Source organism: Fukomys damarensis, unplaced genomic scaffold (genome assembly GCF_012274545.1).
Source record: "Fukomys damarensis isolate Sample0158 unplaced genomic scaffold, DMR_v1.0_HiC HiC_scaffold_8, whole genome shotgun sequence".
Taxonomy (NCBI): Eukaryota; Metazoa; Chordata; class Mammalia; order Rodentia; family Bathyergidae; genus Fukomys; species Fukomys damarensis.
The window spans coordinates 32,022,276-32,044,409 of record NW_022900920.1 but is presented as its reverse complement, the minus strand read 5'-3'; the positions used below and the strand labels follow the sequence as shown (position 1 = coordinate 32,044,409).

Genomic DNA, 22,134 nt, shown 5'->3' with positions numbered 1-22,134 from the left:
CTGCTCTTGTATCACCATCTTAATGGTGGTGGAAGAGGCTCCTGAGGAGTTCTGGGAATCACTCAGTTTCACATCTAGGCTTTTAAAGAGCGGGAACTGAATCAGGCTGTCAGAGCCTTGGACTGCACCAGTCCCCGAGACAGGCCTAATCCAGCCTTTCCTCTTCTGTTAAGCCTGCAGGCTTGGGCCAAATCTCCTCACTGGCGTGTTTTTGAGTGCAGTATCTGGCCCTGTGTGCAGCTTTGAGATAGATCCGTGCAGTGTCAGCGAAAGGCTTTGGGAACAGAGACGTAATCTTGCCTGAATGAGGAGCCTGCCCTACAGCTTTTTTAATAGAGGTGGAAGAGCAAATAGATGTGGGGGTGAGGGACCATGCTGGACTTCAGTTTATATTTTAGTAAGAACCTGCAGAGAGCAGAGCAGCTAGCCCATATCTCTCTGTTGGCAGATTTATTCTAATTAAAAGACTATCCCCTGTGTGGCTTATGGATACTTCCTGTGTACTTACTTATCAAGTTTGGGCCCATGGCCCCAAATAGCATGATGAGGGTACAGAGAAAGCTCTGTTTTAGTGGGAGCAACCTTTGAATTTCAAATGGGACCTTCCCTACTGTTTTCCTTGACACCTTCCGCAGCCGTGTGTACCACTTTCACATGCTAACTATGTGGTATTGATGTGTCGTTTAGGACAAGAGTGAGGCCTCAGTTTAGGCTCTCTCCTCATCATATTTTTTCTTTTATTTTTTTTGGTACCGGGGATTGAACTCGGGGCTTTGTCTTGTGAGGCAGGTGGCAGAACTACTGAACTAAATCCCCGGCCCACAAGCATATTTTTGTTTTTTAATTTTTTTTGGTATTGGGGATCGAACTTGAGACTTTGTGCTTGCGGGGCAGGCAGTGGAACCACTGAGCTAAATCCACAGCCCCTCCCACAAGTATATTTTAAAAAGTTGAATTGCTACTATCTCTGAAAATCAGTATCACTTGCCATAATTTAAGGTAATTACAGAAATAAATATAATACAAACCAACATTATTAAATCTTATATTCTGTGGCCTACCACAGAAGCTTCTAAGCCCAATTTCCCTTTTTTTTCCCCTCCCAATTTCTCTTTATTCTAGAGATTAGCAAGTCTGAGAGAGGTGCTAAAAAGATGTGCTGACATCTTATGGCACTTCCCATTCACATGGTCAGAAAAATTGAGAGAGTCAAAAGGGGACTTTTTGTAGTATGAGTCAGTTTTATTTATTGTCACACAAATTCCTCACTTAAAAAATAGTGATCTGTTCTGTCCTCTTTACACTTGATCTTAGCCAAAAGGCTGGAAGAGACTGGGAAAGTGGAGCTGCTTGCCAAATGCAAGGGGAGGGCAGTGAGGGCAGTAGCAGGAGGGTCGCCTGATGTGTTTGGTGCTCCTCTGCTCTGCACTGTCCCTTGTGACTGGGGAGAGGGGAGTGCACTGGTGGTGCTTTTCTTTAAGATAATAAATAACATGAGCAAACCATTTTCTTTGTTTTTGGTACCTGGGATGGAACTGGGGACCTTGTGCTTGCGAAGCAGGCTGTGGAACCACTGAGCTAAATCCCTGGCCTGAGCATACCTTTTTCACTTTTTACTGTCATCCAGGTTAGTCCTAAGTTCTTGATATTTACAATGTTAGTTATCATGTTATATCCATAGGAGATCTATGACATGAGGACTTATAGTGCTACCTTTTGCCAGTAGACACAGCAGCCCAGAGAAGCTGCTGTACAGCTAGTAGTAAATTAGCAGCCAGTTTGGTGACCTGAAAACCCATGGTCAGTTGCAGTGCTGTCTCCTTTTCATTTTAATCAGTGCATTGCATTTGTTACATGCCCACTGTGTGTTTCCTCTTAGTAGCATAGTGGTTGTTCCTCACAGCTTGTTGATGTAGGCACAGCTGAAAGTGAAGAGGTCCCTGCATTTCTTCTTGCTCAGGGCAGGTGAGGAGCCCTACCCTGATCACCTTAAGAGGGTGAGGGGTAAAGAGCAGACTGCTTGGATGAGCCCTGGGTTGTCCCAGTTCTTCCCCTCTGCACAGTCACTGAAGGAAACAGGGCAGGAGAGCATTTGTTTGAATCACAAATTAAATTATTTATTTAGGTGCTGTGAATTGTAATTTTTTTTTTATGCGTGTGTACTGGAACTGTACCCAGTTCTCCCCCCGCCCATACTAGGGATCCAACTCAGGACCTTACACCTGTGAGGCAGGCACAGCGCCACTGAGCTAAATCCCTGCCCTGTACCTTTCTTTCATATTATAGGAATATACTGGTCTACTACTTAGCTATACTACCCCCAGAAGCCCTGTAAATTTATTTTTTAACTGATATATTAAAAGATGGTATGTATTAATGGGATATGCATGTGATGTTTCAATACATGTATACATTGTATAATGTGCTTACTATTTTTTTTTCTTTTCTTTTTTTTTTTTTTTTTTATTTTTTTTTTTTTTTTTTTTTTTTTTTTTTTTTAATGTCCTGGGGAGAGAACTCGGGACCTTGTACTTACGAGGCAGGTGACGGCACCGCTGAGCTACATCCCCGGCCTATTTCTTTATGGTGAAAATATTCAAAATTCAAAATTCTTTCTTCTAGCTATTTGAAGTATACAGTCAACCAGGCATGGTACTGCATTCCTGTAGTCCCAGCACTCGGGATGTTGAGGCAGGAGGATTACAAATTCAAGCTCAGCCAGGACAATTTAGCAATTTAGCATGACTCTTTCCTCCAGAAGAAGGAAGAGGGGGTGGGTGGCTAGAGATGTAGCTCAGTGCAAAGGCCTTGGGTTCAATCCCTAGTGCCACCAAAAAAAGTACAATTCTACAGCAATAGTATACCAAAACTTAATTTGTTTGTTTATTTTTGTGGCACTGGGATAGCCTTGTGCATGCTAGCACTTTAGTGCTAAGCTGCTTCCCCAGCCCTTTTTGTTTTTATTCCGAGGTAGGGTCTCACTAAGCTCCCAGGCTGTACTCAAACTTGTGATCATCCTGCCTTAGCTCTTGAGTAGCTGGATGATAGGTCCCTGCTGCCATACCTGGCCACACCAGAACTTTTTGCTCCTGTGGAACTGTAAATTAGTTCGTGCCGATGAACCTCTCCTCTGACACACACACACACACACACACACACACACACACACACTATTCTCCGTGGCCTTGGTAACCACCCTTCTGCTTTCAACTCCTGTTGAAAGGAGCGGATCAAAGGTTCTGAAGAGAATTCCTGAAATTGGCAAGATGGTGCAGGTTCCAGTGCAGGGCAGCCACAGGGGGTGGGAGGGTGCTTTTCTAGGAAGCTGGAGGCTACCCTCAGCTGACTTCAGGGGAGAGACCACCCTGTCTGTCCTTGATCTTGGAAGTGAGGGAAAACTGAGCCTTGGCTGCCATGTGCTTGTCAAAACCTACAGCTGTGGCCTTTTCTGCTGTGGCCAGGCAGCTGTGGATGGGGCATCTCTGGGGCTGTGGAAGAGTTGGCTTCAGTGCCCTTCCTGAGAAATTCTGGCTGCCCCTGGTACTGCCAGCAGCTCTGACTGGACAGAAACTGCAGTGGCCTGACTGGGGCTGGTGAGGCTGACTGGTTGGAGACTGTGCTTGTGAACTCAGCAGACTTCCCTGATGGGAATCTGCTGTGCAGGTCAGGCTGGCCAAAGATAGATCTGTGTAAAGCTGGCCTCAGTGTCTCAGCTCTGCTGAAGTCCACCTCTCTGCATGGGGGACCTAGGCCCTACTTTACTAGGGCTGACCTGGTGATGGTGTGTCCAGTTGAGTCTGGAGTTGTTCTGGCCCCTCCGGGGCTGGAACTGCTGCTGCTGCTTCCTGTGGCTGCCTCCACATGGCGGGTGGAGAGCCTACTTTTCCCTTTATGTTCTTTGTTGGGCTGTGCACCACATGAGTTATTTATTAAAACCCTGGACACAGATTAACTTTTCCACTTATTGTTTAGTGTGGCCTCAGTTTCCTACAGTTGAGAAATGCTAATTTTCTTTCCTCAAAGCCTGGTTTGCAGGAACTTTTTTTGTTGTTGTTTTTTGTTTTTTGGTACTGGGGATTGAACTCCGGTCCTTGAGCTTGCAAGGCAGATGGCAGAACCACTGAGCTAAATCCCTGGCCCTGCAAGGAACTTTTTAACACGCTTTTCCATCCCCTGGGGTTTCCAACAGAAATCATGGCCTTCCACACATAACTGTCTTGGAGCTTAGCCTGTTTGGGCTGCATGTTCCTCCGTTTCTCCTGAAGCGCCCTCTGATTGCCTTGCTAGGCCACCTGCAGATGGCAGCTCAGGGCCTGCCCAGAGCAGTGGAGAGCAGGTTGGCCTGAAGCCGTTTGGGCCTCTTCTGTCCTCTCAGAGGTGTGTAGTTTCAGGATGACTGTGTGATTGGTAGACTTCTCTGCTAAGGGCACAGATCTGGGCTACCTGGGAAGGGTGGGGGCCCTTGGTTTTTACCCAGGGAAGAGGGGGCCCACTTGGGGACCTTGAGCTTTCCCTGAAGCTGAAGCTGCCACTCTGGTTAGGTTTCAGGCCCTGGATCTCTGGATGTTTAAATGTTAAGGAGAATTCCTTTTTCTCTGAATCCACAGAAAGACCTGACATGGGACTCCCAGCAGATCTGAGTGTGTATTTGGGCTTACCCATTATAAAGCATTTCACTGTAGTGCGTACTACTGTCTTCCTTCTTAGGGTAGAGATTTCATTCTCCATTCAGAGTCCCTCAGCACTAACGAGAGTTGAGAGTTCTCTAGCCAGCTCAGCCAGAGTGGTGCCAAGGAGATTTCTTTTTGAAGAGACCTGGAAGCCTTTATGGGTGTACATGACCACTCCCAGGATTGTTTCCTGTCAGCCCACTTTTCTGGGGTCCCGTCTTCTAGAAGCTGGCTTTTTCTATATTGAACGGTGGCCTCCTCACCTGCCATGTTCTGGCTCTGTTTACTAGCATCTCCTTTGTCCAGCACTCTCATTCAGTAGCCCCAACCCTGGTCTCTGGCCTGACTCCTAAATGCCATCCTGCATTCTGCCTCTGAGTTGTCCAGGTCTGCTACATTTCTCTTTCAGGTATTGAGTGCTGCTACATTTTGTTTCTCTTTCCACTGTGTGATGGGGCGATCTAGTCATCTCTGAACCCTGAGTGTGGGAATGAACTCCTTACCCTTCCGTAGGACTTCCTAGCTCACTGACCTGTCTGCCAAGCTCTCAGACGTGGGAGTAGGGGTTGTACAGCACCCACCAACAAACTTTGTAAGCCAGAACATTCAGCAAGATGCTGCGTTTAGGGGTTGGGGCAGTGACAGATGAGGCTTAGCAACCTAACGTTTGTATGGAATGAGATGGCAGAGTCCCGAGAAAGAGACAGTGAGGACTGGGTCTGGGAGCAGCTTTTGGCTTTGCCCATCCCCTGTGCTCCTGAGGCTGTCTCCTGTACCCTGAGTCTTCAGGGTTTCAGGAGACTTAGAACATGTAGTAAGAACAGCAAACACAGCCCTTGCTTTGTGTAAGGTACTATTTTTCTTTTTTTTGTTGTTGTTTTTCAGACAGGGTCTTGGTGTGTAGTTCAGACTGGCCTTGAACTCACTATGTATTGCAAACTGGCCTTGAACTCATTACAGTCCTGCCTCAGCCCCCTGAATGCTAGGATCGTAGGCTTGCACCACCACGCTGGGTTTGTGTAAGGTATTATTGTAAGCGCTTTATACAACTCATTTAATCCTCAGAAGGACTGAGATTTATTCTCTTTGTTTTATAAAGAGGGAAACTGAGGTCCTGAGATGTTAAGAACTAAGCCCTCGGTCTTGAAGAGCAGGGAATGAACCCAGGTGGTTTACACTGAGGAGCATCCCCTCACCTTCCGCTGCCCTGCAGAGTGAGCACAGAACATTCTCCAGTTATGTACCAAAGTTCAGAGCTGTCTTGGATTAATGGTTGATCCCAACTGAACAGTTACCCAGGAAATGGGCTGGATGTGGAAGCAACTTTGCAGAGAAGGAAGAGTCCTGCTGGGTGATGGCAGGACGTTCCACTGGCCAGTAGGTGACAGTCGTTGCTCAGGTCCAGAGTTCTGCAGCCTCACTGTAGCCATTTCTTAAGAAGTTACCAGGAAAGTCTGCAGCTGTTTGCAAGCGTGAAGGTGGTGTTGCTGGCGTGGATACTGAGTTCATGTAGCCATGCTCACTGTGTGATCTGAGGGTGGTCAGTATTGCAGTCCTGAGCATGACTTGGTGGGTAGCTGGTTGTCCTCTGTGGGGCTGGGTGTAGATAGAGGAGCTTGCCCAGCCTGTGGGCACCTCACAACCATCTAGCTCTTAGGTGTTTGCAGTGCTGGTCTGGGAAGATTCTTTTCTGACGTAAAGGCATAATGCCTTCCAGGAGGGAATTTTTTGTCCTGTTTTTTGTTTGTTTATTTTACAGTGCCAGGATTAAACTCAAGGCCTTGGCACAGAGCTACATTCCCAGCCATATTTTTTTCTTCATTTTGAGACAGGATCTCACTAAGTTGTCCTCTGATAAAAGAGCAGAGGAGGCTAAACATAGTGGTACATGCCTGTAATCCCAGCACCCTAGGAGGCTGAGTTGTCCTCTGCTCTTTTATCAGTGCAGATAGTCATTTAAAAAAATATTGTAATTCTTTTAATGATTTATTTGTAATAAACAGACAATTTTTTTTTTTTTTGGTACTGGAGATCGAACTCGGGTCCTTGCGCTTGCGAAGCATGCCACCGAACCGCTAAGCTAAATCCCCGGCCCGTGTTTGTTTTGAGACAGGGTCTCACTATGTAGTTGAGACTGACCTGCAACTCACTGTGTAGCCCAAGCTGGTCTCGAATTCACAGCGATCCTCCTGCCTCAGTCTCCCGAGTGCTGGGATTACTGGCATGGGCCACCACAACCAGCAACAGACCAAAAAAAAGGACAAAACAAAAGAAAAAGGGAATTGGAATTCTCATATAACATATAACTTCCTGTCTCCTCTGTTTTAGTTTCCCCTGTTATTAACATCTTGTGTTATTATTATTAGTGTGGTACATTTGTTTTTTGGTTTGTTGTTGTTGTTGTACATTTGTTTTTTGGTTTTTTGTTTTGTTGGTGGTGGTTAGTTGGTACCAGTAATGGATCACCTTGTGCTTATGAGCCAGGCCTGGTGCCCCTGAGCTAAATCCCCAGCCCCAGTGTGATACATTTGTTACAACTGATGAAATTGTCAGTCTGCCCCCCACCCTTTTCTTTTCCTTTCCTTTCCTTTCCTCTTTTCTTTTTTCTTTTCAAGACATGGTCTCCCTATGTAGCCCGGGCTGGCATTGAACTCTTGGTGATCTTCCTGCCTCAGCTTCCAGAGTGCTGGGATTACAGGCATGTGACACCACGCCTGGCTGATGCTGATTTCTATAAACCATTCATAGTGACTGATGTTGTCCCAAGTGTTTGTAGATCTGCCTTATATGAATTTCCCACTTTGGGACTGACATCTTCCAGGGCTTTTCTGCTACCCGGTTAATTTCTAAGTTTAACTTGCCACTGCTATTAGTGTTTGTAGATTCTGAAACCAGCGCATTTGCTTGGGAAGGTAGCCCCTACCCCTTGGCCATGCTACTTCAGCTACATCCATTTTTCCCTCCTTGACTTCTCACAGCAGTGCCTCTGACTGTTATTTAGCCACTTCCCAGTTAGTACCTAGGTCCTTGAAACAAATCATAGCTTTACTTACACGTGGTCAGAGTCCTAAGACAAAAGATGTTAATGTATGAGTTGTTTTTTCTAAAGTAAAACCGCAGTGCTCAGGTTTAATTGCAGCGTTGGCCTTTTATGATAAATAAGTAACACATGTGAGAAATAGTTACAGTTTTAAGTCTGAGGTGCTGGACACAGGTGCTGTGTTGAAAGTAAAGCAGGGCTGCAGCATTGGAGGGTACCCAGGCAAAGTAGGGATGGAGGTGGGTAAAGAAGGTGCTTGCATCGTTCACAGTGGCTCCCCAGGAAGCTTGGGGCTAAGCCTCTGTAAGCATCGCGCAGCTCCAGGGAACTGGTCCTATTGCTCCAAGGAGTTGCCCTCAGGGGCCGTCACCCAGCTGCATAGAGATGCCAGCACTGAAGCCAGCTCAGGCAAAGGCCCCGAGGCAGGAGGGACCTTGAGGTGTTCTGGGAAGAGAAGGAAGGCCAGTGAGGTAGGAGGAAGAGGACAGGGTGGCAAGAATATGAAGGGACATAAAGAAGGTGACGTTAACTGATGTGGGCAGCAAAGGGTTGATGTGAGAGCAAGAATGGGGTTTGGGGATCTCTTCCAGTGGTGGGGCTTCACTAGATTTGGGCAGGGGAGCCCAGCTGAGTAATGCCCTACTTTTGAGTTTGTGTGTGAGTAGGGGGTAGTGGGGATTGAACCAAATTCCTTCACATTGAGCTGCATCCCCAGCCTTTAAAAAATTTTTTTTAAGAGACAGGATCTTGCTGAATTTCCCAAGCTGGGCTTGAACATGCCATCTTTCTGCCTTCTAGATTGATGGGATTACTGGTGTGTGCCACTGACTTGAACATGGTTCTGCTTTTTTGAAAAGGAGATGGGCCAGGGATTTAGTTCAGTGGCAGTGTGCCTGCCTCACAAGTGCAAGTTCCTGAGTTCAACCCCAGTACCAGGGAAAAAAAGGAAACCATTTGAGCCAGGTATGATGGCGAACGCCTGTACTCTTAGAACTTGGGAGGCTGAGGCCGGAGGTTCGCTGTGAACTTGAGGCCAGCCTGGGCAACACAGTGAGTTAGAGGCCAGCCTGAACTACACAGTGAGATCCTGTCTCCAAAAAAACAGATAAATAAACTGCTCAAAAAACTAAAAAGGGGGCTGGAAATGTAGCTCAGTGGTTCTGGCGCCTGCTTCACAAGCACAAGGACCCAAATTTGAGCCCTGGTACTAAAAAAAGAAAAAAAAAAAAAAAAAAAGGAAACAGCGTCAATGGAAATGGCACTAAGGTATTCAAATCTGGCCTTGATAGTGACTAAGAAGAAGGCTTGTTGCTCTTTAATACTCGCTTATCTTGGTTGTTGTCAGTGCCTGGGCTCAATTAGCTCTTTGGGAGGCATTGGGAATGTTATCACAGCACTGCTTAGCTGTGCCGTGATGTACAGAATACACAGACGTGCAACCCTTGCCCCTGGGGAATTGAGATGTGGAAAGATTTGTCCCATATGCTGTTGCAGATGTCTCTCCCTCCTGGGGCAGCTGGCTTTCCAGAGTCCTGGAGGATGGGGTGGACGAAGGCCTGTGGGCAGGTGAGACTGCGATTGGGCCTCGGGCTGCACACCTGAGTGTGGGACACTCACTCTCCGTGTCAGTCTGGAACACTCCCACCACTGGCACAGCGTGCTTTCTTAATTTATAGACTCTGTAAAGATCTTGCTTTAAGCCAAAGCCCAAAGTGGGTGCTATCAGAGTTCCTGTAGATCCCAAACAGTCTTGGGGTCCCCCTGGAGCTGACCCCCTGGTTCTTTGGAGGTGGCTGGGAGTAGAGGTGAGAAGATACAGCAGAGTTTCCATCACACTCCTTGGAAGGGGCGGCTGCCTCTGCTGTGCCCTTTTCTTGATTCATTGTCTCAGGCTGGCAAGCTCTTCACTCACTGCATGTCTGGAGTAGAGTTAAGCTGCCCAAGAGTTGGGAGTCAGAAGAGTCTGTTCAGCTGGATTCTCAGCGGACTCAGTCCTGGGAAGGTACTATTTTCCTTCTTTTTTTTTTTGGTACCGGGGATCAAACTCAGGTCCTTGCGCTTGCGAGGCAGGCAGCAGAACCACTGAGCTAAATCCCTGGGCCTTGGGAGGTACTATATTTAATTTGAGAAGGGTTGTGGGAATATAGTCCTTATCCCTCAAGGAGTCTCAGGAAAGTTACTTGAATGCAGCACATGGCTGTCTTTTAATTTCTTAAAATTAAAATTGCTGGGACAAAATACCCGATATCCACAACTTAAGGAAAGAGTGAGTAATTTATTTTGGCTCATAGTTTATGGCTGTTTCAGTTCATAGTTGGCCAGCTCTGAGACAGAGCGGTATGGCAGAGGGGCACTGCAGAAGAAAAATAGCTTTTGGCATGGTGGGAAACAGAGGAGGCGGGACCCTTCCAGACCATATCTCCAGCAGACACTCCCCCCACCCCCAGCGCCCCAGGCTTCCCCTCCCAGATCAGTTACCTGTGAACTCAGAAGTGGACTAATGCACTGATGTGTATTACTGGATCCACTTCCCTCCCTGATCCTACCAGTGAGCGCCTTAGGCTTTAGGGGATGTCTGCATACAAACCACAATACATATGTTCAGCAGATCTGGTTGGGTGGGTGTAGCGGAAAGAAAGCACGCGAAGCTCAGGTGAAATTCAACAGCAGAGGTGGCTGGCTGCTGGAACAGATTTATCCCACTCCTGGCTCCCACTGTTTGCACAGTCCCAGTTGATATTTTTTCTTTTGGTGGTGCTGTGGATCTTACGCATGCTAGACAATGCTCCACCAAGCCACACCCCCGCCTCTAGGCTGGTGTGTTTTTTCTTTTCTTCCTCCTCCTCTTTCACCTTCTCTTTTTTTATTACACAAAATGACTTAATACAACTGCAGTTTTTTAAAAATCTTTAAATTGTTTTTGTTTGTTTGTTTTAAAAGACTAAGTCTCATTATGTAGTTCAGGCTGTCTTTGAACTCACTGTATAGCCCAGGCTGGACTTGGACTTGTGGTGATCCTCCTGCCTCAGCTGCTGGATTGCTGGGATTGCAGCTGTGCGCCATTATACCTGGCTGAAAAGATCTTATTCCTGTCAGAATATTAATTACATTATGAACATATTTCAAAAACACTTAAGTTGTACTACCTAGTATCATACTTGAGTTGTCACCAAGCACCATTTCCATTAATCGAGTCTCTGTGATTGTGAAAACATCCTCACTGCAAGTGTTTGTTCCACTGTCATGCCTGCCATCAGAGTGTGTGGTAGTCAGGAAGAGTCTCAGACCTGTTCTAGGGCTCTGGGAAGAACCTAGGCCCAGGAAACTGGGTGAACCCAAGAGTGAGGCAGCTCCCCAAGGGCTGGACCACGGAAGCCCAGAGTTGGGAGCCAGAGCTTGCCTGAGGGTGCTTTGGGAAGAAGTGATATGCGGGGGCCCCTCCTAATGAGCACCGGGGAGAAGCACAGCGAGTGGGGCTTCTGTGCCGGTACCGTGCCAGCCCTCGGGTCAGTTGTCTTCACTGCAGGTGGACACATGGTCAGCCAGAAGGTGCTGGGTGGGGTTGGCCTCAGCTCCGCCTGCTTCCCTGGGCTCCTTGGCTGCTCTGTGCTACATTCTTTCTACCTTGAGGCTACCTGGGACCCCTGGAGGGCCCCAAGGTAGATCTGAGACTGCTGGAGCCTGCCCTCCTCCCTGCCCAACTGAACACCGGGGCAGCTTGTCACTGTGCCTAGCCTCAGACCTCAGCCTTGAACTGGCCTTAGGTTTTGCTGGGCCTTCTTCTCGGACTTTATCCACCCTGGCCTCCACCTCAGCCTCCTGGAGAGCTGGGACCTTGGGTCTGCACCTCTGTGCCAGCCTGTGAGTCTTTTAAAGTACATTGTATCAACTTCTGTTTTTTTCATGACCATTTGTGGTAAAATGTACATAATACACAGTTTATCACCCTAACCATTTTTAGGTCTGCAGTTCAGTGGACATTCACATTGGTGTGGAACCATTACCACCTTCCTTTTTTGGAAATGTTTTATCTTCCTAAAGCAAAATTCTATACCTATTAAATAGTAACAACCCCTCACCCATTCCCACCTCCCTTAGTCCATGGAAACCGCGGTTATATTTTCTCTCTTTCTCTTGATAATCTAGGTACCTCATGTAAGTGGAATTGTATAGTCTTTGACTTTCTTGTATCTGTTTTTTCTCTTAGCGTAATGTCTTCAGTGCTCACCCATGTTGTAAGTGTCAGAATGTCCTTGTTTTGTGTCCTCCTTTTTGAGACAGGGTCCAACTGTGTAATTCAGGTTGGCCTTGAACTCCCTGTGTGGTTCAGCGTGGCCTCCCAACTCGTGGCGATGCTCCTGTCTCAGCCTCTCCTGGGGTCACAGGCATGTGCCGCTACACCTGTCTTAGAATGTCCTCTGTTAGGGCTGAATAACGCTTTCTGTCTGCGCTTTTTCACCCACTCATCCATCGGTAAGCTCTCAGGTTGGTTCTACCTTTGGCTGTTTTGAATAATGCTGCTGTGATGTTGGGCATACAGGTATCTGTTTATAGTTCTGCTTTTAATCTTTTGAGTATGTATCTTGAAGTGGAATTGCCAGATCATTTGGTAAGTATATGTTTAATTTTTTGGAGAGCCCCCAGCAGTGCACAAGGGTTCATGTCATGACCATGTGATAATCAGGCATTTTCATTTTTACCCTAGAGTTTGGGACAGACTCTAGAGCCAGCCAGATGTAAGCTTCCTATTCCTCCTCACCAGGCTGAGGCAGCGAGAGTTTACAGCTGAATGTTTCCTGCCAGTCTTGTCCTACCACATGCCACATCAGGGTTATACAGTTCTCCTGTTGGCAGATCATTTAAATGCTTTCTAAACGTTACCTTTATAAATACTACTGAATATGTTTGTGCCAAGGGATTTTCCAAATCCAGATTATTTCCTTAGGATGAATACTCAGAACTGGCTACTATACTTTGAATAATAAATAGCTGGTGTTTAAATGCCACCTGCTGTGTCCCAGGTACTGTTTTATGGGTTTTGTGTGTATCATGTATTAACTAATTCAAGGAGATACTATGATTTTTGTGAGTTTTGTTTTTTCTGCAGTACTGGGGTTAAACCCAGGGATACTCTACCACTGAGCTACATCCTTGACCCTTAAAATTATTATTATTTTTTTCTGGCCAGGTTGGTGGCACACACCTGTAATCCCAGCACTTGGGAGACTGAGGCAGGAAGATCACTGAGAGTCAGGCCAGCCTGGGTTACACAGTGAGTTCAAGGCCAGCCTGAACTGCATAGTGAAAAATTTTGTTTTTGGAGGCAGAGTATTGCTGAATTGCTCAGGCTGGCCTTGAACTTGTGATCCTTCTGTCTCAATTTTCCAAGTAGCTAGAATTACAGCTGTGTACCATTTTGCCTGAATAGACCTTTATGTTTTTGTTTTTTTGAGACAGGGTCTTGTTGCAGGATTCTAAGTGCGCGCTACCCCACCCAGCAACCACAACCGCAAGCATTAGTTATTGGTTGTTTTCTTAATTGCCATTCATTCTGGGGTGACATGGAGTTTCAGTGTTGTTTTGATTTGCATTTCACAAATAACCAGTGATGTTGAACATTTTTTTGATGTACTTATTTGCTGTTTCTACTTCTTCATCTGAGAAGTGTCTATTTCAGATGCCCATTTTTGTATTGGGTCCTTAAATTTGGAGGGGGTCTGAATTTTTTGAGTTCTTTATATATTTTATTTTATTTCTTTTCTTTTTTTCCTTTTGGTACCAGCGATCAAACTTGGACCTGCGCTTGCAAGGCAGGCAGCGGAACCACTGAGCTAAAGCCCTGGCCCTCTTTGTATAGTTTAGATAATAGTCCTTTATCTGAATAGTTGGTAAAAAAAAACGTTCGCACTCTGTGCATTGTCTCTTCACTGTGTTGGTGGTTTCTCTTGCTGCCCAAAAGCTTTTTAACAAGATGAGATCCCAGTTGTTGATTCTTTGTAGTATTTCCCATGCGGTCTGGGTTTTGTTCATGATGTCTTTGCCTACTCCTATGTCCTCAAGCTTCTACCTATTTTGTCTTCCAGCAGATTTAGTGTTTCTGTTTTAATATTTGGTTCTTTGATCCATTTCAAATTTTAGGTTAGTGCATGGTGAAAGATATGGGTCTAGTTTCAGTCTGTGGCATATGGAATGTCAGTTTTTCTAGCACCTTTATTAAAGAGGCGATCTTTTGTCCAGTAAAGGTATTTGGCTCCTTTGTCAAAAGTAAGGTGGCTGAGTGTGTCTGGAGTTGTTTCTGCATCCTCTAGTCTGTTCCATTGATCCTTGAGTCTGTTCTTTGCCTGTAACATGCTGTTTTAATCACCATAGCTTTGCAGTATAATTTAAAGCCAGGTTTGTGATGCCCCCTGCTTTGCCTTTGTTGCCCAGAACTGTCTTTGCTATTCTAGCTCTCTTTTGGTTCCAAATGAATTTTTGGATTGTTTTTTCTAATTCTGTGAGATTTTGATTGGGATTGATTGAATCTGTATAACATTTTGGAAGTATGGCCATTTTTACTATACTGGTTCTTCCTACCCAAGAATAAGGGATGTCTTTCCATTTTCTGATACCTTTTTCAGAATACTGTAGTTTTCAATGTAGAGGTCTTTTACTTCCTTCATTAGATTGATTCCTAGATAGTTCATTTTTTTTGATACTTTTGTGAAAGGGATTGTTTCTCCAATTTCTCTCTCCATGTGTATTATTTTTACTTTATAAATAAATTTTTCTTTTCTTTTCTTCTTTTTGAGACAGGATCTCAGTATGTAGCCCAGGCTGGCCTTGGCCTTGAACTCACTGAAATCCTCCTGCCTCAGCTTCCCAAGTGCTGGGATTACAGATGTGCACTACCACGCCAAGCAATTACTTTATAAGCTTTGACTTTAAAAACCTTTTTGACTCATCTATTTTCTGGTTAAACAACTTTTTCTTTTTTAAAACTTTAAAAATTTTTTGGCTGGAACTTTGGCTGTATAGCTCAGCAATAGAACACATGCTCAGCACGCTTAAGGCCAGGGCCTCTAGGTTCAATCTCTAGTACCAAAAAAGCAAAATAGAAAACTGTTCTGTTAAATACTAAGACACAGCTGGGTATGGTGGTGCACACTCACAATCCCAGTACTTAGGCTGAGGCAGGAAGATTACTGTGCTTTCAAGGCCAGCCTGGACTGTACAGTGAGACCCACTCCTGAGCCTAGGCCTGCACAGGTTCAGGATCATCAGCCTCACTGACCCCCGTCTCCACACCTTGCCCCACTGGAAGGTCTTAAGGGGGCACCAGGCATGGAGCTTTGACTTCCTCTGATAACAGGGCCTTCTCAGGTTCTGCCTCCTCCAGCATTTAGGTGGTGCCAGCTTGCTTTCTTTTTTTAAATTCATATCCCGTGAAATTTACCCTATTAAAGTATACAATTCAGTGATTTTTAATATGTTTACAAGGCTGTGCAACCATCACTACTGTCTAATTCTAGACCATTTCTATCACCTCAAAAACAAATTCTGGCCCCGCAAGCAAATTGCTCTCCCCTGCCTCCTTATGCCAGCCTCTGAGCTCCTGATTACTTTCTGTCTGTGTGGATTTGTCTGCTGTTGACATTTCATAAAAAGGCCTCATGTTTTCAAGGTTTGTCTGTGTTGCAGCAGTTACCACTGTGCCATTTCATTTTTCTTTTCTTTCTCTGTGTGTGTTTGTTTGATACCAGGGATCAAGCTTGGACCTTGTGCTTCCCAGGCAAGCGGTGGAACCACTGAGCTAAATCCCTGGCCCCACCATTTCTTTTTATTGCCAAATATTTTATTGTAAATTATTTTAGAAACATTTTTTAAAAATAAATTTTATTTTATCCCATTCCCGTCTTACACCCCTCCCTTCCCTATGTACAAAAACTTTGTTTCCATTTTTCCTTCTATTTTCACTTTTTTTTCTTGTCTTTTCCTTCCTTTCTTCCTTTATTGTAAATTGTGTCTTACTTTGTTCATTCATTCTGCAGTTGATGGGCATTTAGGTTGCTTCCAGTTTTTGGCTATCATGAATTTTGGCTTTTATGAACAGTTCTTTTGGGTGTACAGGAGGAGTTCAGCTCCTGGGTCATATGGCCACACACACACACACACACACACACACACACACAGGTGATTGAACTCAGGACCTCTGACTTGCCAGGCAAGTACCACGCCACTGAGCTACATCCCGGGCCCTGTGTAACCATTTTGAGGAACCACGAAACAGTTTTCCAAAGCAGCACCAGTGTTTTCCATGCTAACCAGCACTGCATGAGTGTTCCGATTTCTTCTCCCTGCCTGCACTTGTTATTGCCAGCGTTGTTTTTAGCCATCCTGGAGAGTGTGGAGTGGTAGCTCACTGAAGGTTTCATTAGCATTTCCCTGCCGACTGTGATGTTGAGCAGTAACTGCCAGCTTTTTGGTAGGATTTTTTTTTTTTTTTTGGTACTGGGGATCAAACTCGTGATCTTGCACTTGTAAAGCAGGCAGCGGCACCACTGAGCTACATCCTTGGCCTTGGTAGGCTTTTTTGTGTGTCACCAGCTACGGATTCCCTCTAGAAAGTCTCTCCTGGGTTACTGTTCACCTCCTGCCTGAAATTAGCAGTTATTTTTGCCTCTTGGAGGTTCATGGGTCCCTCCTTAGTGCCATACTCCAGGAGGGACCATAGGCAGGTTCCGGGGCTGGGCATCTGTGTCTAGGATGTGGGTCTGGTCGCTGTGAGGCTGATACAGCCAAACCGCTGGGACAAAGCCAGCCCCTCCCAGGTCCCTGAGAAGGCAAGATCCAGGGATCTGGAGTGGAAATGGTGTGGAGCTACCTCCTCCATCCCACAGCCAGGCAGACCCCTTCCTTCCTGCTGGATGAGGAAAAATCTGTAACTTACTCTTAAAAATTCCTCTGTAAAGAAATTCCGCTGGCCTCATTTACCACCAGCCAATATTTTCACAGCCTTTGTCTTGAGAAATGACTCCCTCTGACCCAGATCCCCTTCTGCAGCATGTGACAGCTCCTCCTTAGAAAACAGCGAACAGTGCTCTGTGGAGGGGCTTCCCTTCTGATGTGGCAGAAGAAGCCCTCAAATGAGGGTGTCCAGACCAGACGGGCCTCCAGCACTGTTTGTTTGTTTTTTGGTACTGGAGATTGAACTCAGGACCCCACACTTGCCAGGCAGGCACTGTGCTGCTGAGCTACATCCATAGCCCCTCCAGCACACTTTGAAGATGGAGTAGCCTTGTCACTTGGCTATTGCCTGGGCAGCCTGCTTTGAAACAGAGACTTTTCCACAGGCACAGGTTGTGTGTTTGTATTGAGGCTGGGCCGTTCCTCGCTCATGTTTCAGAGGTTGTGTCCAGCGAGCCCATGGGCCGTAATCAAATGCAGGTGGAGACCATCTGGCGGGCTGTCCCTCCTGGCAGCCGAGTGAGGGCTGGGCTGCCCACCCCGGAGCTGGCCCCAAAAGAGCCCTGTGTGGAGAAGATGGTGTTCACATGTGTATGTGTGTGAGTGCATACCCGTGTGTGTGTGTGTGTGTGTGTGTGTGTGTACACGCAGCCCTCGCTAGTGAGGTGCTGCTGTGTGGATGTGAATGACTCAGCAACCTCTCTCTGCACCTAAGGGCTCTTACTGTTCAGCCCACAGTGCACATACTCCTTTTAGTCTGTTTCTCTCTCAAGTTTTTGTGGTTAGAAATCATGTATTTTCCTTGGCCCAAGATGAAAGCCCTAGAATAATAGTCTAATATGCTCTACATAGCTGCTTCTAATTGGTGATTGCTTGAAATCTTCCTTTTGCCCCATTGACCGGTCTCCTTTTGTAGAATTTTGGCGTTGATGTTTCATCACCCCCACGTTTTCACATCCCTTGCAAACCTGGAACCTCACCAAAGGCAGCGTTTGTAGCCTCAGTTTGTGTAGTTCTACCCTCAGCCTCATGGGATTGCAGTAACCCCAAACAGGGCAGCTCGGCAAGGAAACTGCCAGCATCTTCTACTAGCCAGATCTCCAGAATTTCACACTTATATCCTCCACATGGATCTGATTCCCACATTGCTAGATAACCAGAGAAAATATAAGCTTTGGATACTTCTTTAAAATACAGTTGGGTTTAACTTGATCATTTCTAAGGGATCCTTTTCAGTTTGAAAGAGATCGAACTTAGCATCTCGGAGGCGGTCTTCGCCTGCACAGCGCTGGAGGTCTGCCTTCTCCTGGGGACACAAAGCCAAGGTCAGGACCTTGTATCGCTTTCTCCAGTCTCCCAGCTGACTCTCCAGGGATGACGATGATGGAGGAAAGATGCCATGAGGAGGTCCAGGCCCCCGCACAAGCAACCCTTGGGAGCTCTCTCTTCTGGTAACCTTTTAGGGAGCTTGGCTAGCAAGGAGGTGTTGGCTGTCATCTTAGTTTATGGTTTGTATTTGTATGCCGGAGAGTTTACACGTGTTTGATCACTGTGGCTCATGTTTGCACAAGATAATTACTGAAATTATATCATGAGGATATTTTAACTTAACCCTTCCCATGCTGGCAAGCCTCAGGAGCTCTCAGGACGTCCTGCCCGGATGCCTTCCTGACCTGGGGAGCTGTGGCACCCCACTGACCAGGGCCTGGCTCTGGTCCACACCCCTGCCCTCTCTGGCAGCAGTCCACTGCAGTCTTTCCTGAGAGTTGGGTTCCTGGCACATAGGGAGGAAGGCGCCCAGCCTGTCTCATAGGCACTGTGAGGAGCTAGGGCTGCAGAAGCTATAATCCTCTTCACTGTGGGCCCTGGAGGTAGGCAGGGAGGCAGCTGCGTTTCTTCCAGTTACGTGTGGTCGTGGAGAGCAGTGCTGATGCGTTTGGGTGTGTGGGAAGTTGGCTTTTGGAAGAATATGGGGCTATCAATATTCAGAACCTGCCTCATGATCTCTCCAATCTTGACTGATGGCTGTACCCTTCTGGGGTGGAGTGGAGGAAGGGTCTTATCCTCACAGAGCATCTGGCCTTCTTGGCTTCTCATAACATGTGATCTTAGCAAACTTAAGTGGGGCCGGGGATTTAGCTCAGTGGTTCCATCGCCTGCCTCACAAACTAAGTGGGTGCTGAGTATTGTCTTGAAGGAGTAATGAGGAAGATTTTCTTATTCTTGGTACCAGGGATTGAACTCAGGACCTTGCACTTGCAAGGTAGGTGGTAATACCACTGAGTTAAATCCTTGGCCCTGGGAAGATTTTCTGTGATGGCTTCAGTCATAGAGAAAGGAATGTTCTAGAATCACAAACCCTGGAACTTCTAATTCAGTGCGGGCCAGGCTGAGACTGTGGACATGTGGATAGGAAGAGAGCAAGGCAGGAGTTCTGCTTTCTTCCCAGGCTTTCCCAGGCCCTTCTTCCCCTTGGGGTCATACCCTGGGAAACTCCAAAGTAGAGGGTTTGCATGCTGAGGCCACCACACAAAATAAGAGCTTTCACAAGACTCTCAGACAATCTTTTTCCTAAGGTAGTTGAACTTTTTGCTTTTTATTCCTTTCAGGTTTACGGGAACAGATGGGCCTAGTGGTTTTGGCTTTGAGTTGACTTTTCGCCTGAAAAGAGAAACTGGGGAGTCCGCCCCACCAACATGGCCAGCAGAGCTAATGCAGGGCCTGGCCCGATACGTGTTCCAGTCAGGTAAGAGTCCAGGGGCTGGCTCCTATTGCCAGGAGCCTGGTTGGCTTTGGGAACTTTGCTGTCTACACAGTCTTTTTCCTGGGAGTACTGTACCCTTGTGACTGTGAGGGTGGCTTGTTTTGCCTGGTATTCTCTAGGTGGAAAGCTACCTGGGCCATGGCAGAGGGATTTGTCACTATGCTCTCCTATTCCCAGTGGTCTGGCTGTCCCTGTTTCTTCTCTCCTCTTCTTCTTCTTCTTCTTCCTCTTCCTCTTCCTCCTCTTCTTCTTCTTCTTCCTCTTCCCTCCTCCTCCTCTTCTTCCCCCCCCTCCTCTCTCCTTCCACCTCCTTCCTCCTACTTCTTCCTTCTTTCTTCTTCTTCTTCTTCTTCTTCTTCTTCTTCTTCTTCTTCTTTTTTTTAATTACAGGGTCTTGCTTTGTAGTACAGGCTGGCTTTGAACTCACCACATATCCCAGGGTGGCCTTGAACTCAGGGAAGTCCTCCAGCCTTAGCCTTCTGAGTACTGGGATCACAGGTGTGCACCACCACACCTGACCTGCCTCTATTTCTGATGCTACAGGCACATAGGCTAATCTGGGCTTGGACTTGGGTAACAGTAGAGGGTAGGGTAGAGGAAGAGAAGGAAATACTAGAATTTGCTGCCCCCCAGGGTAAAGGCAGGGCCTGACTACTCAGAAGTGTTTGGCCAGCTGTGTTGGTACACACGCCTGTAATCCCAGCAGTTGAGAGGCTGAGGCAGAAGGGCTGTTAACAAGTTTAAGGCCAGCCTGGGCTACCTAGGGAGACCTAGTCTCAATAAAAAAGTATTGTTTGATTTAGCTGATTCACATGCCCTCCAGAGGATTGTCCTTTGCTCCTTGCTGCCCATGGGACTGCTGATGGGGACCCTGAATGGAGGCTTTGTGCAGGAGACCTTGGCCTCCCTCTCTGGGCTCAGACTGCCTATATCTGCAGTGGGATGAGAGGCTGAGTTTCATACATTTGCTTCACGCCTTATGTCTCCTGAATGTTTCTGTGTGGCTAACAAATTGCTTAGAAGCACTTCCTAAATAGCCTTCAGATGAAGGCTGAAATTCTTTCTCCTAGCTTTTTTGCTCCCCAATTGTCATAGCTACATGCAGAGCAGTATCTTAAGCCAGTGTCCCTCAGGGTGTGTTCCTTGGGCCTCTTGCACCTGAAGCCGTATGGACCTTGTTGCAAACACTTATTTTGGACCCCATGGAAACCTTGGACTCAGAATCTTTATGCTTGTGGTAGAGCCTGAATTTAGAAAACCACAGATCTGGTAGCTTCTTTAGGTACAGTGGGTTTTTGTTTGTTTGTTTGTTTTTCTTTTTGAGACAGGGTTTCACTGTGTAGTTCAAGTTGATCTTGATCTTGAACTCACTAAGTAGCACAGGCTTGCCTTGAACTCTTGGCAAACCTTCTGCCTCAGCCTCCCGCCTCAGCCTCCCAAGTGCTGTGATTACAGGTGTATGCCACCATACGCAATGGTACAGTGGCTTTTAAAACCTTGAATAGGTTATATTTTGGTGGTATAAGACCTGTCTTAAGTTGAACCCTTTCATCCTCACGCAACACCTCTGGGAGTCGGTTCTTAGCAGGGTGGCTGTGGTATAAGGAGACAGGTCTATAACTGCCATGTACCACTGTGTGTCTTAGGAGACAAAGCCCCTCTCTTAGAGGCTGCAGGGAGGTCTGCCTTATGCAGATCCCCAAAGCTCCCTGCAGAGCTCAGGGTCAACTAGAGGGCAGCTGAGGCATCAGCTTTTTAGCCAGCTTCTGGAGGAGACTCTGGTGTGGCTGGTGTGCCCGTGTTAAGACTTTAGAGCACTGTCCACTGTCACAGGAGGGAAACAGGTTGCCTGAGGCAGCTGGCTCACGTGCGTAGTTTGGTACTGTCCCAGTGCGGTTTGTGCACCTTTGAATCTACCACCTGGGGCCTCTGTGCCCTGCTGCTCCCACTCTTTATGCATGCCTGCAGCTGACTCTGATGGCATGAACTTGGTTGCTGTGGGAAGTGGGGCTAGAAAGTCCAGGGAGCATCCTGTGTGTGAACAGCTGATGCCCTGCCCGCTGAGAAGCCAGTGCATTCCTACGGGTGCCTGCCCTTGTAGGTAGAGCTGAGAGACGAGCAAATGAACTTCTGCAGTCAGCCATGAGATGGTTCTGTAAGTAAAACCCACAGAAGTGGGAAAGTAGGATTTGATTTGCAAGGGTTTATTTCACCCATGCAGTAAACATCACAGGTGATCATTTTGTAGTTACTAATGGTGATTGTTGATTCTGGCAAAGAATATCAATGGTTGCTAAAACCATTGGGTAAAGAAAGTTTTGAGGGAACAAGATACTCAAAAGAACCCAAAAAGAATCACTACAGATTACTCATTTTTTAACAGAGGAAAAGTGTCTTTATAATGGAAAGATTTTGTTTGTTTTTGTTTTTTGGTACTGGGGATTGAACTTGAGACCTTGCACTTGCAAGGCTGGCATGGTGCCACTGAACTAAACCCCCAGCTTATTTTTTGTTTTTTGAGACAGTCTTACTGTGTACTTCAGGCTGGCCTCAAACTTGGTGTGTAGCCCAGGCTGACTTTGAACTCATGATCCTCCTGCCTTAGCCTCCTAGTGTGCACTATCACATGTGACTTTGTTGTTTTTGTGGTGCTGAGGGTTGGACCTGGGCCTTGTACATGGGACCGCCAAGTTTCACCCCTAATGCTTACTGGA

At 46.6% G+C, this 22,134-nt stretch overlaps 1 protein-coding gene across 1 annotated transcript in view; it reads left to right on the top strand.

The window, feature by feature from the left end:
- Sufu (SUFU negative regulator of hedgehog signaling) overlaps window positions 1–22,134 on the top strand; it is a 102,555-nt gene that overhangs the window by 8,731 nt on the left and 71,690 nt on the right. Inside the window, exon 5 of the mRNA XM_010626509.2 lies at window positions 19,266–19,402. Coding sequence (XP_010624811.1) covers window positions 19,266–19,402 — 137 coding nt within the window. The remainder of the gene's footprint in view (window positions 1–19,265; window positions 19,403–22,134) is intronic.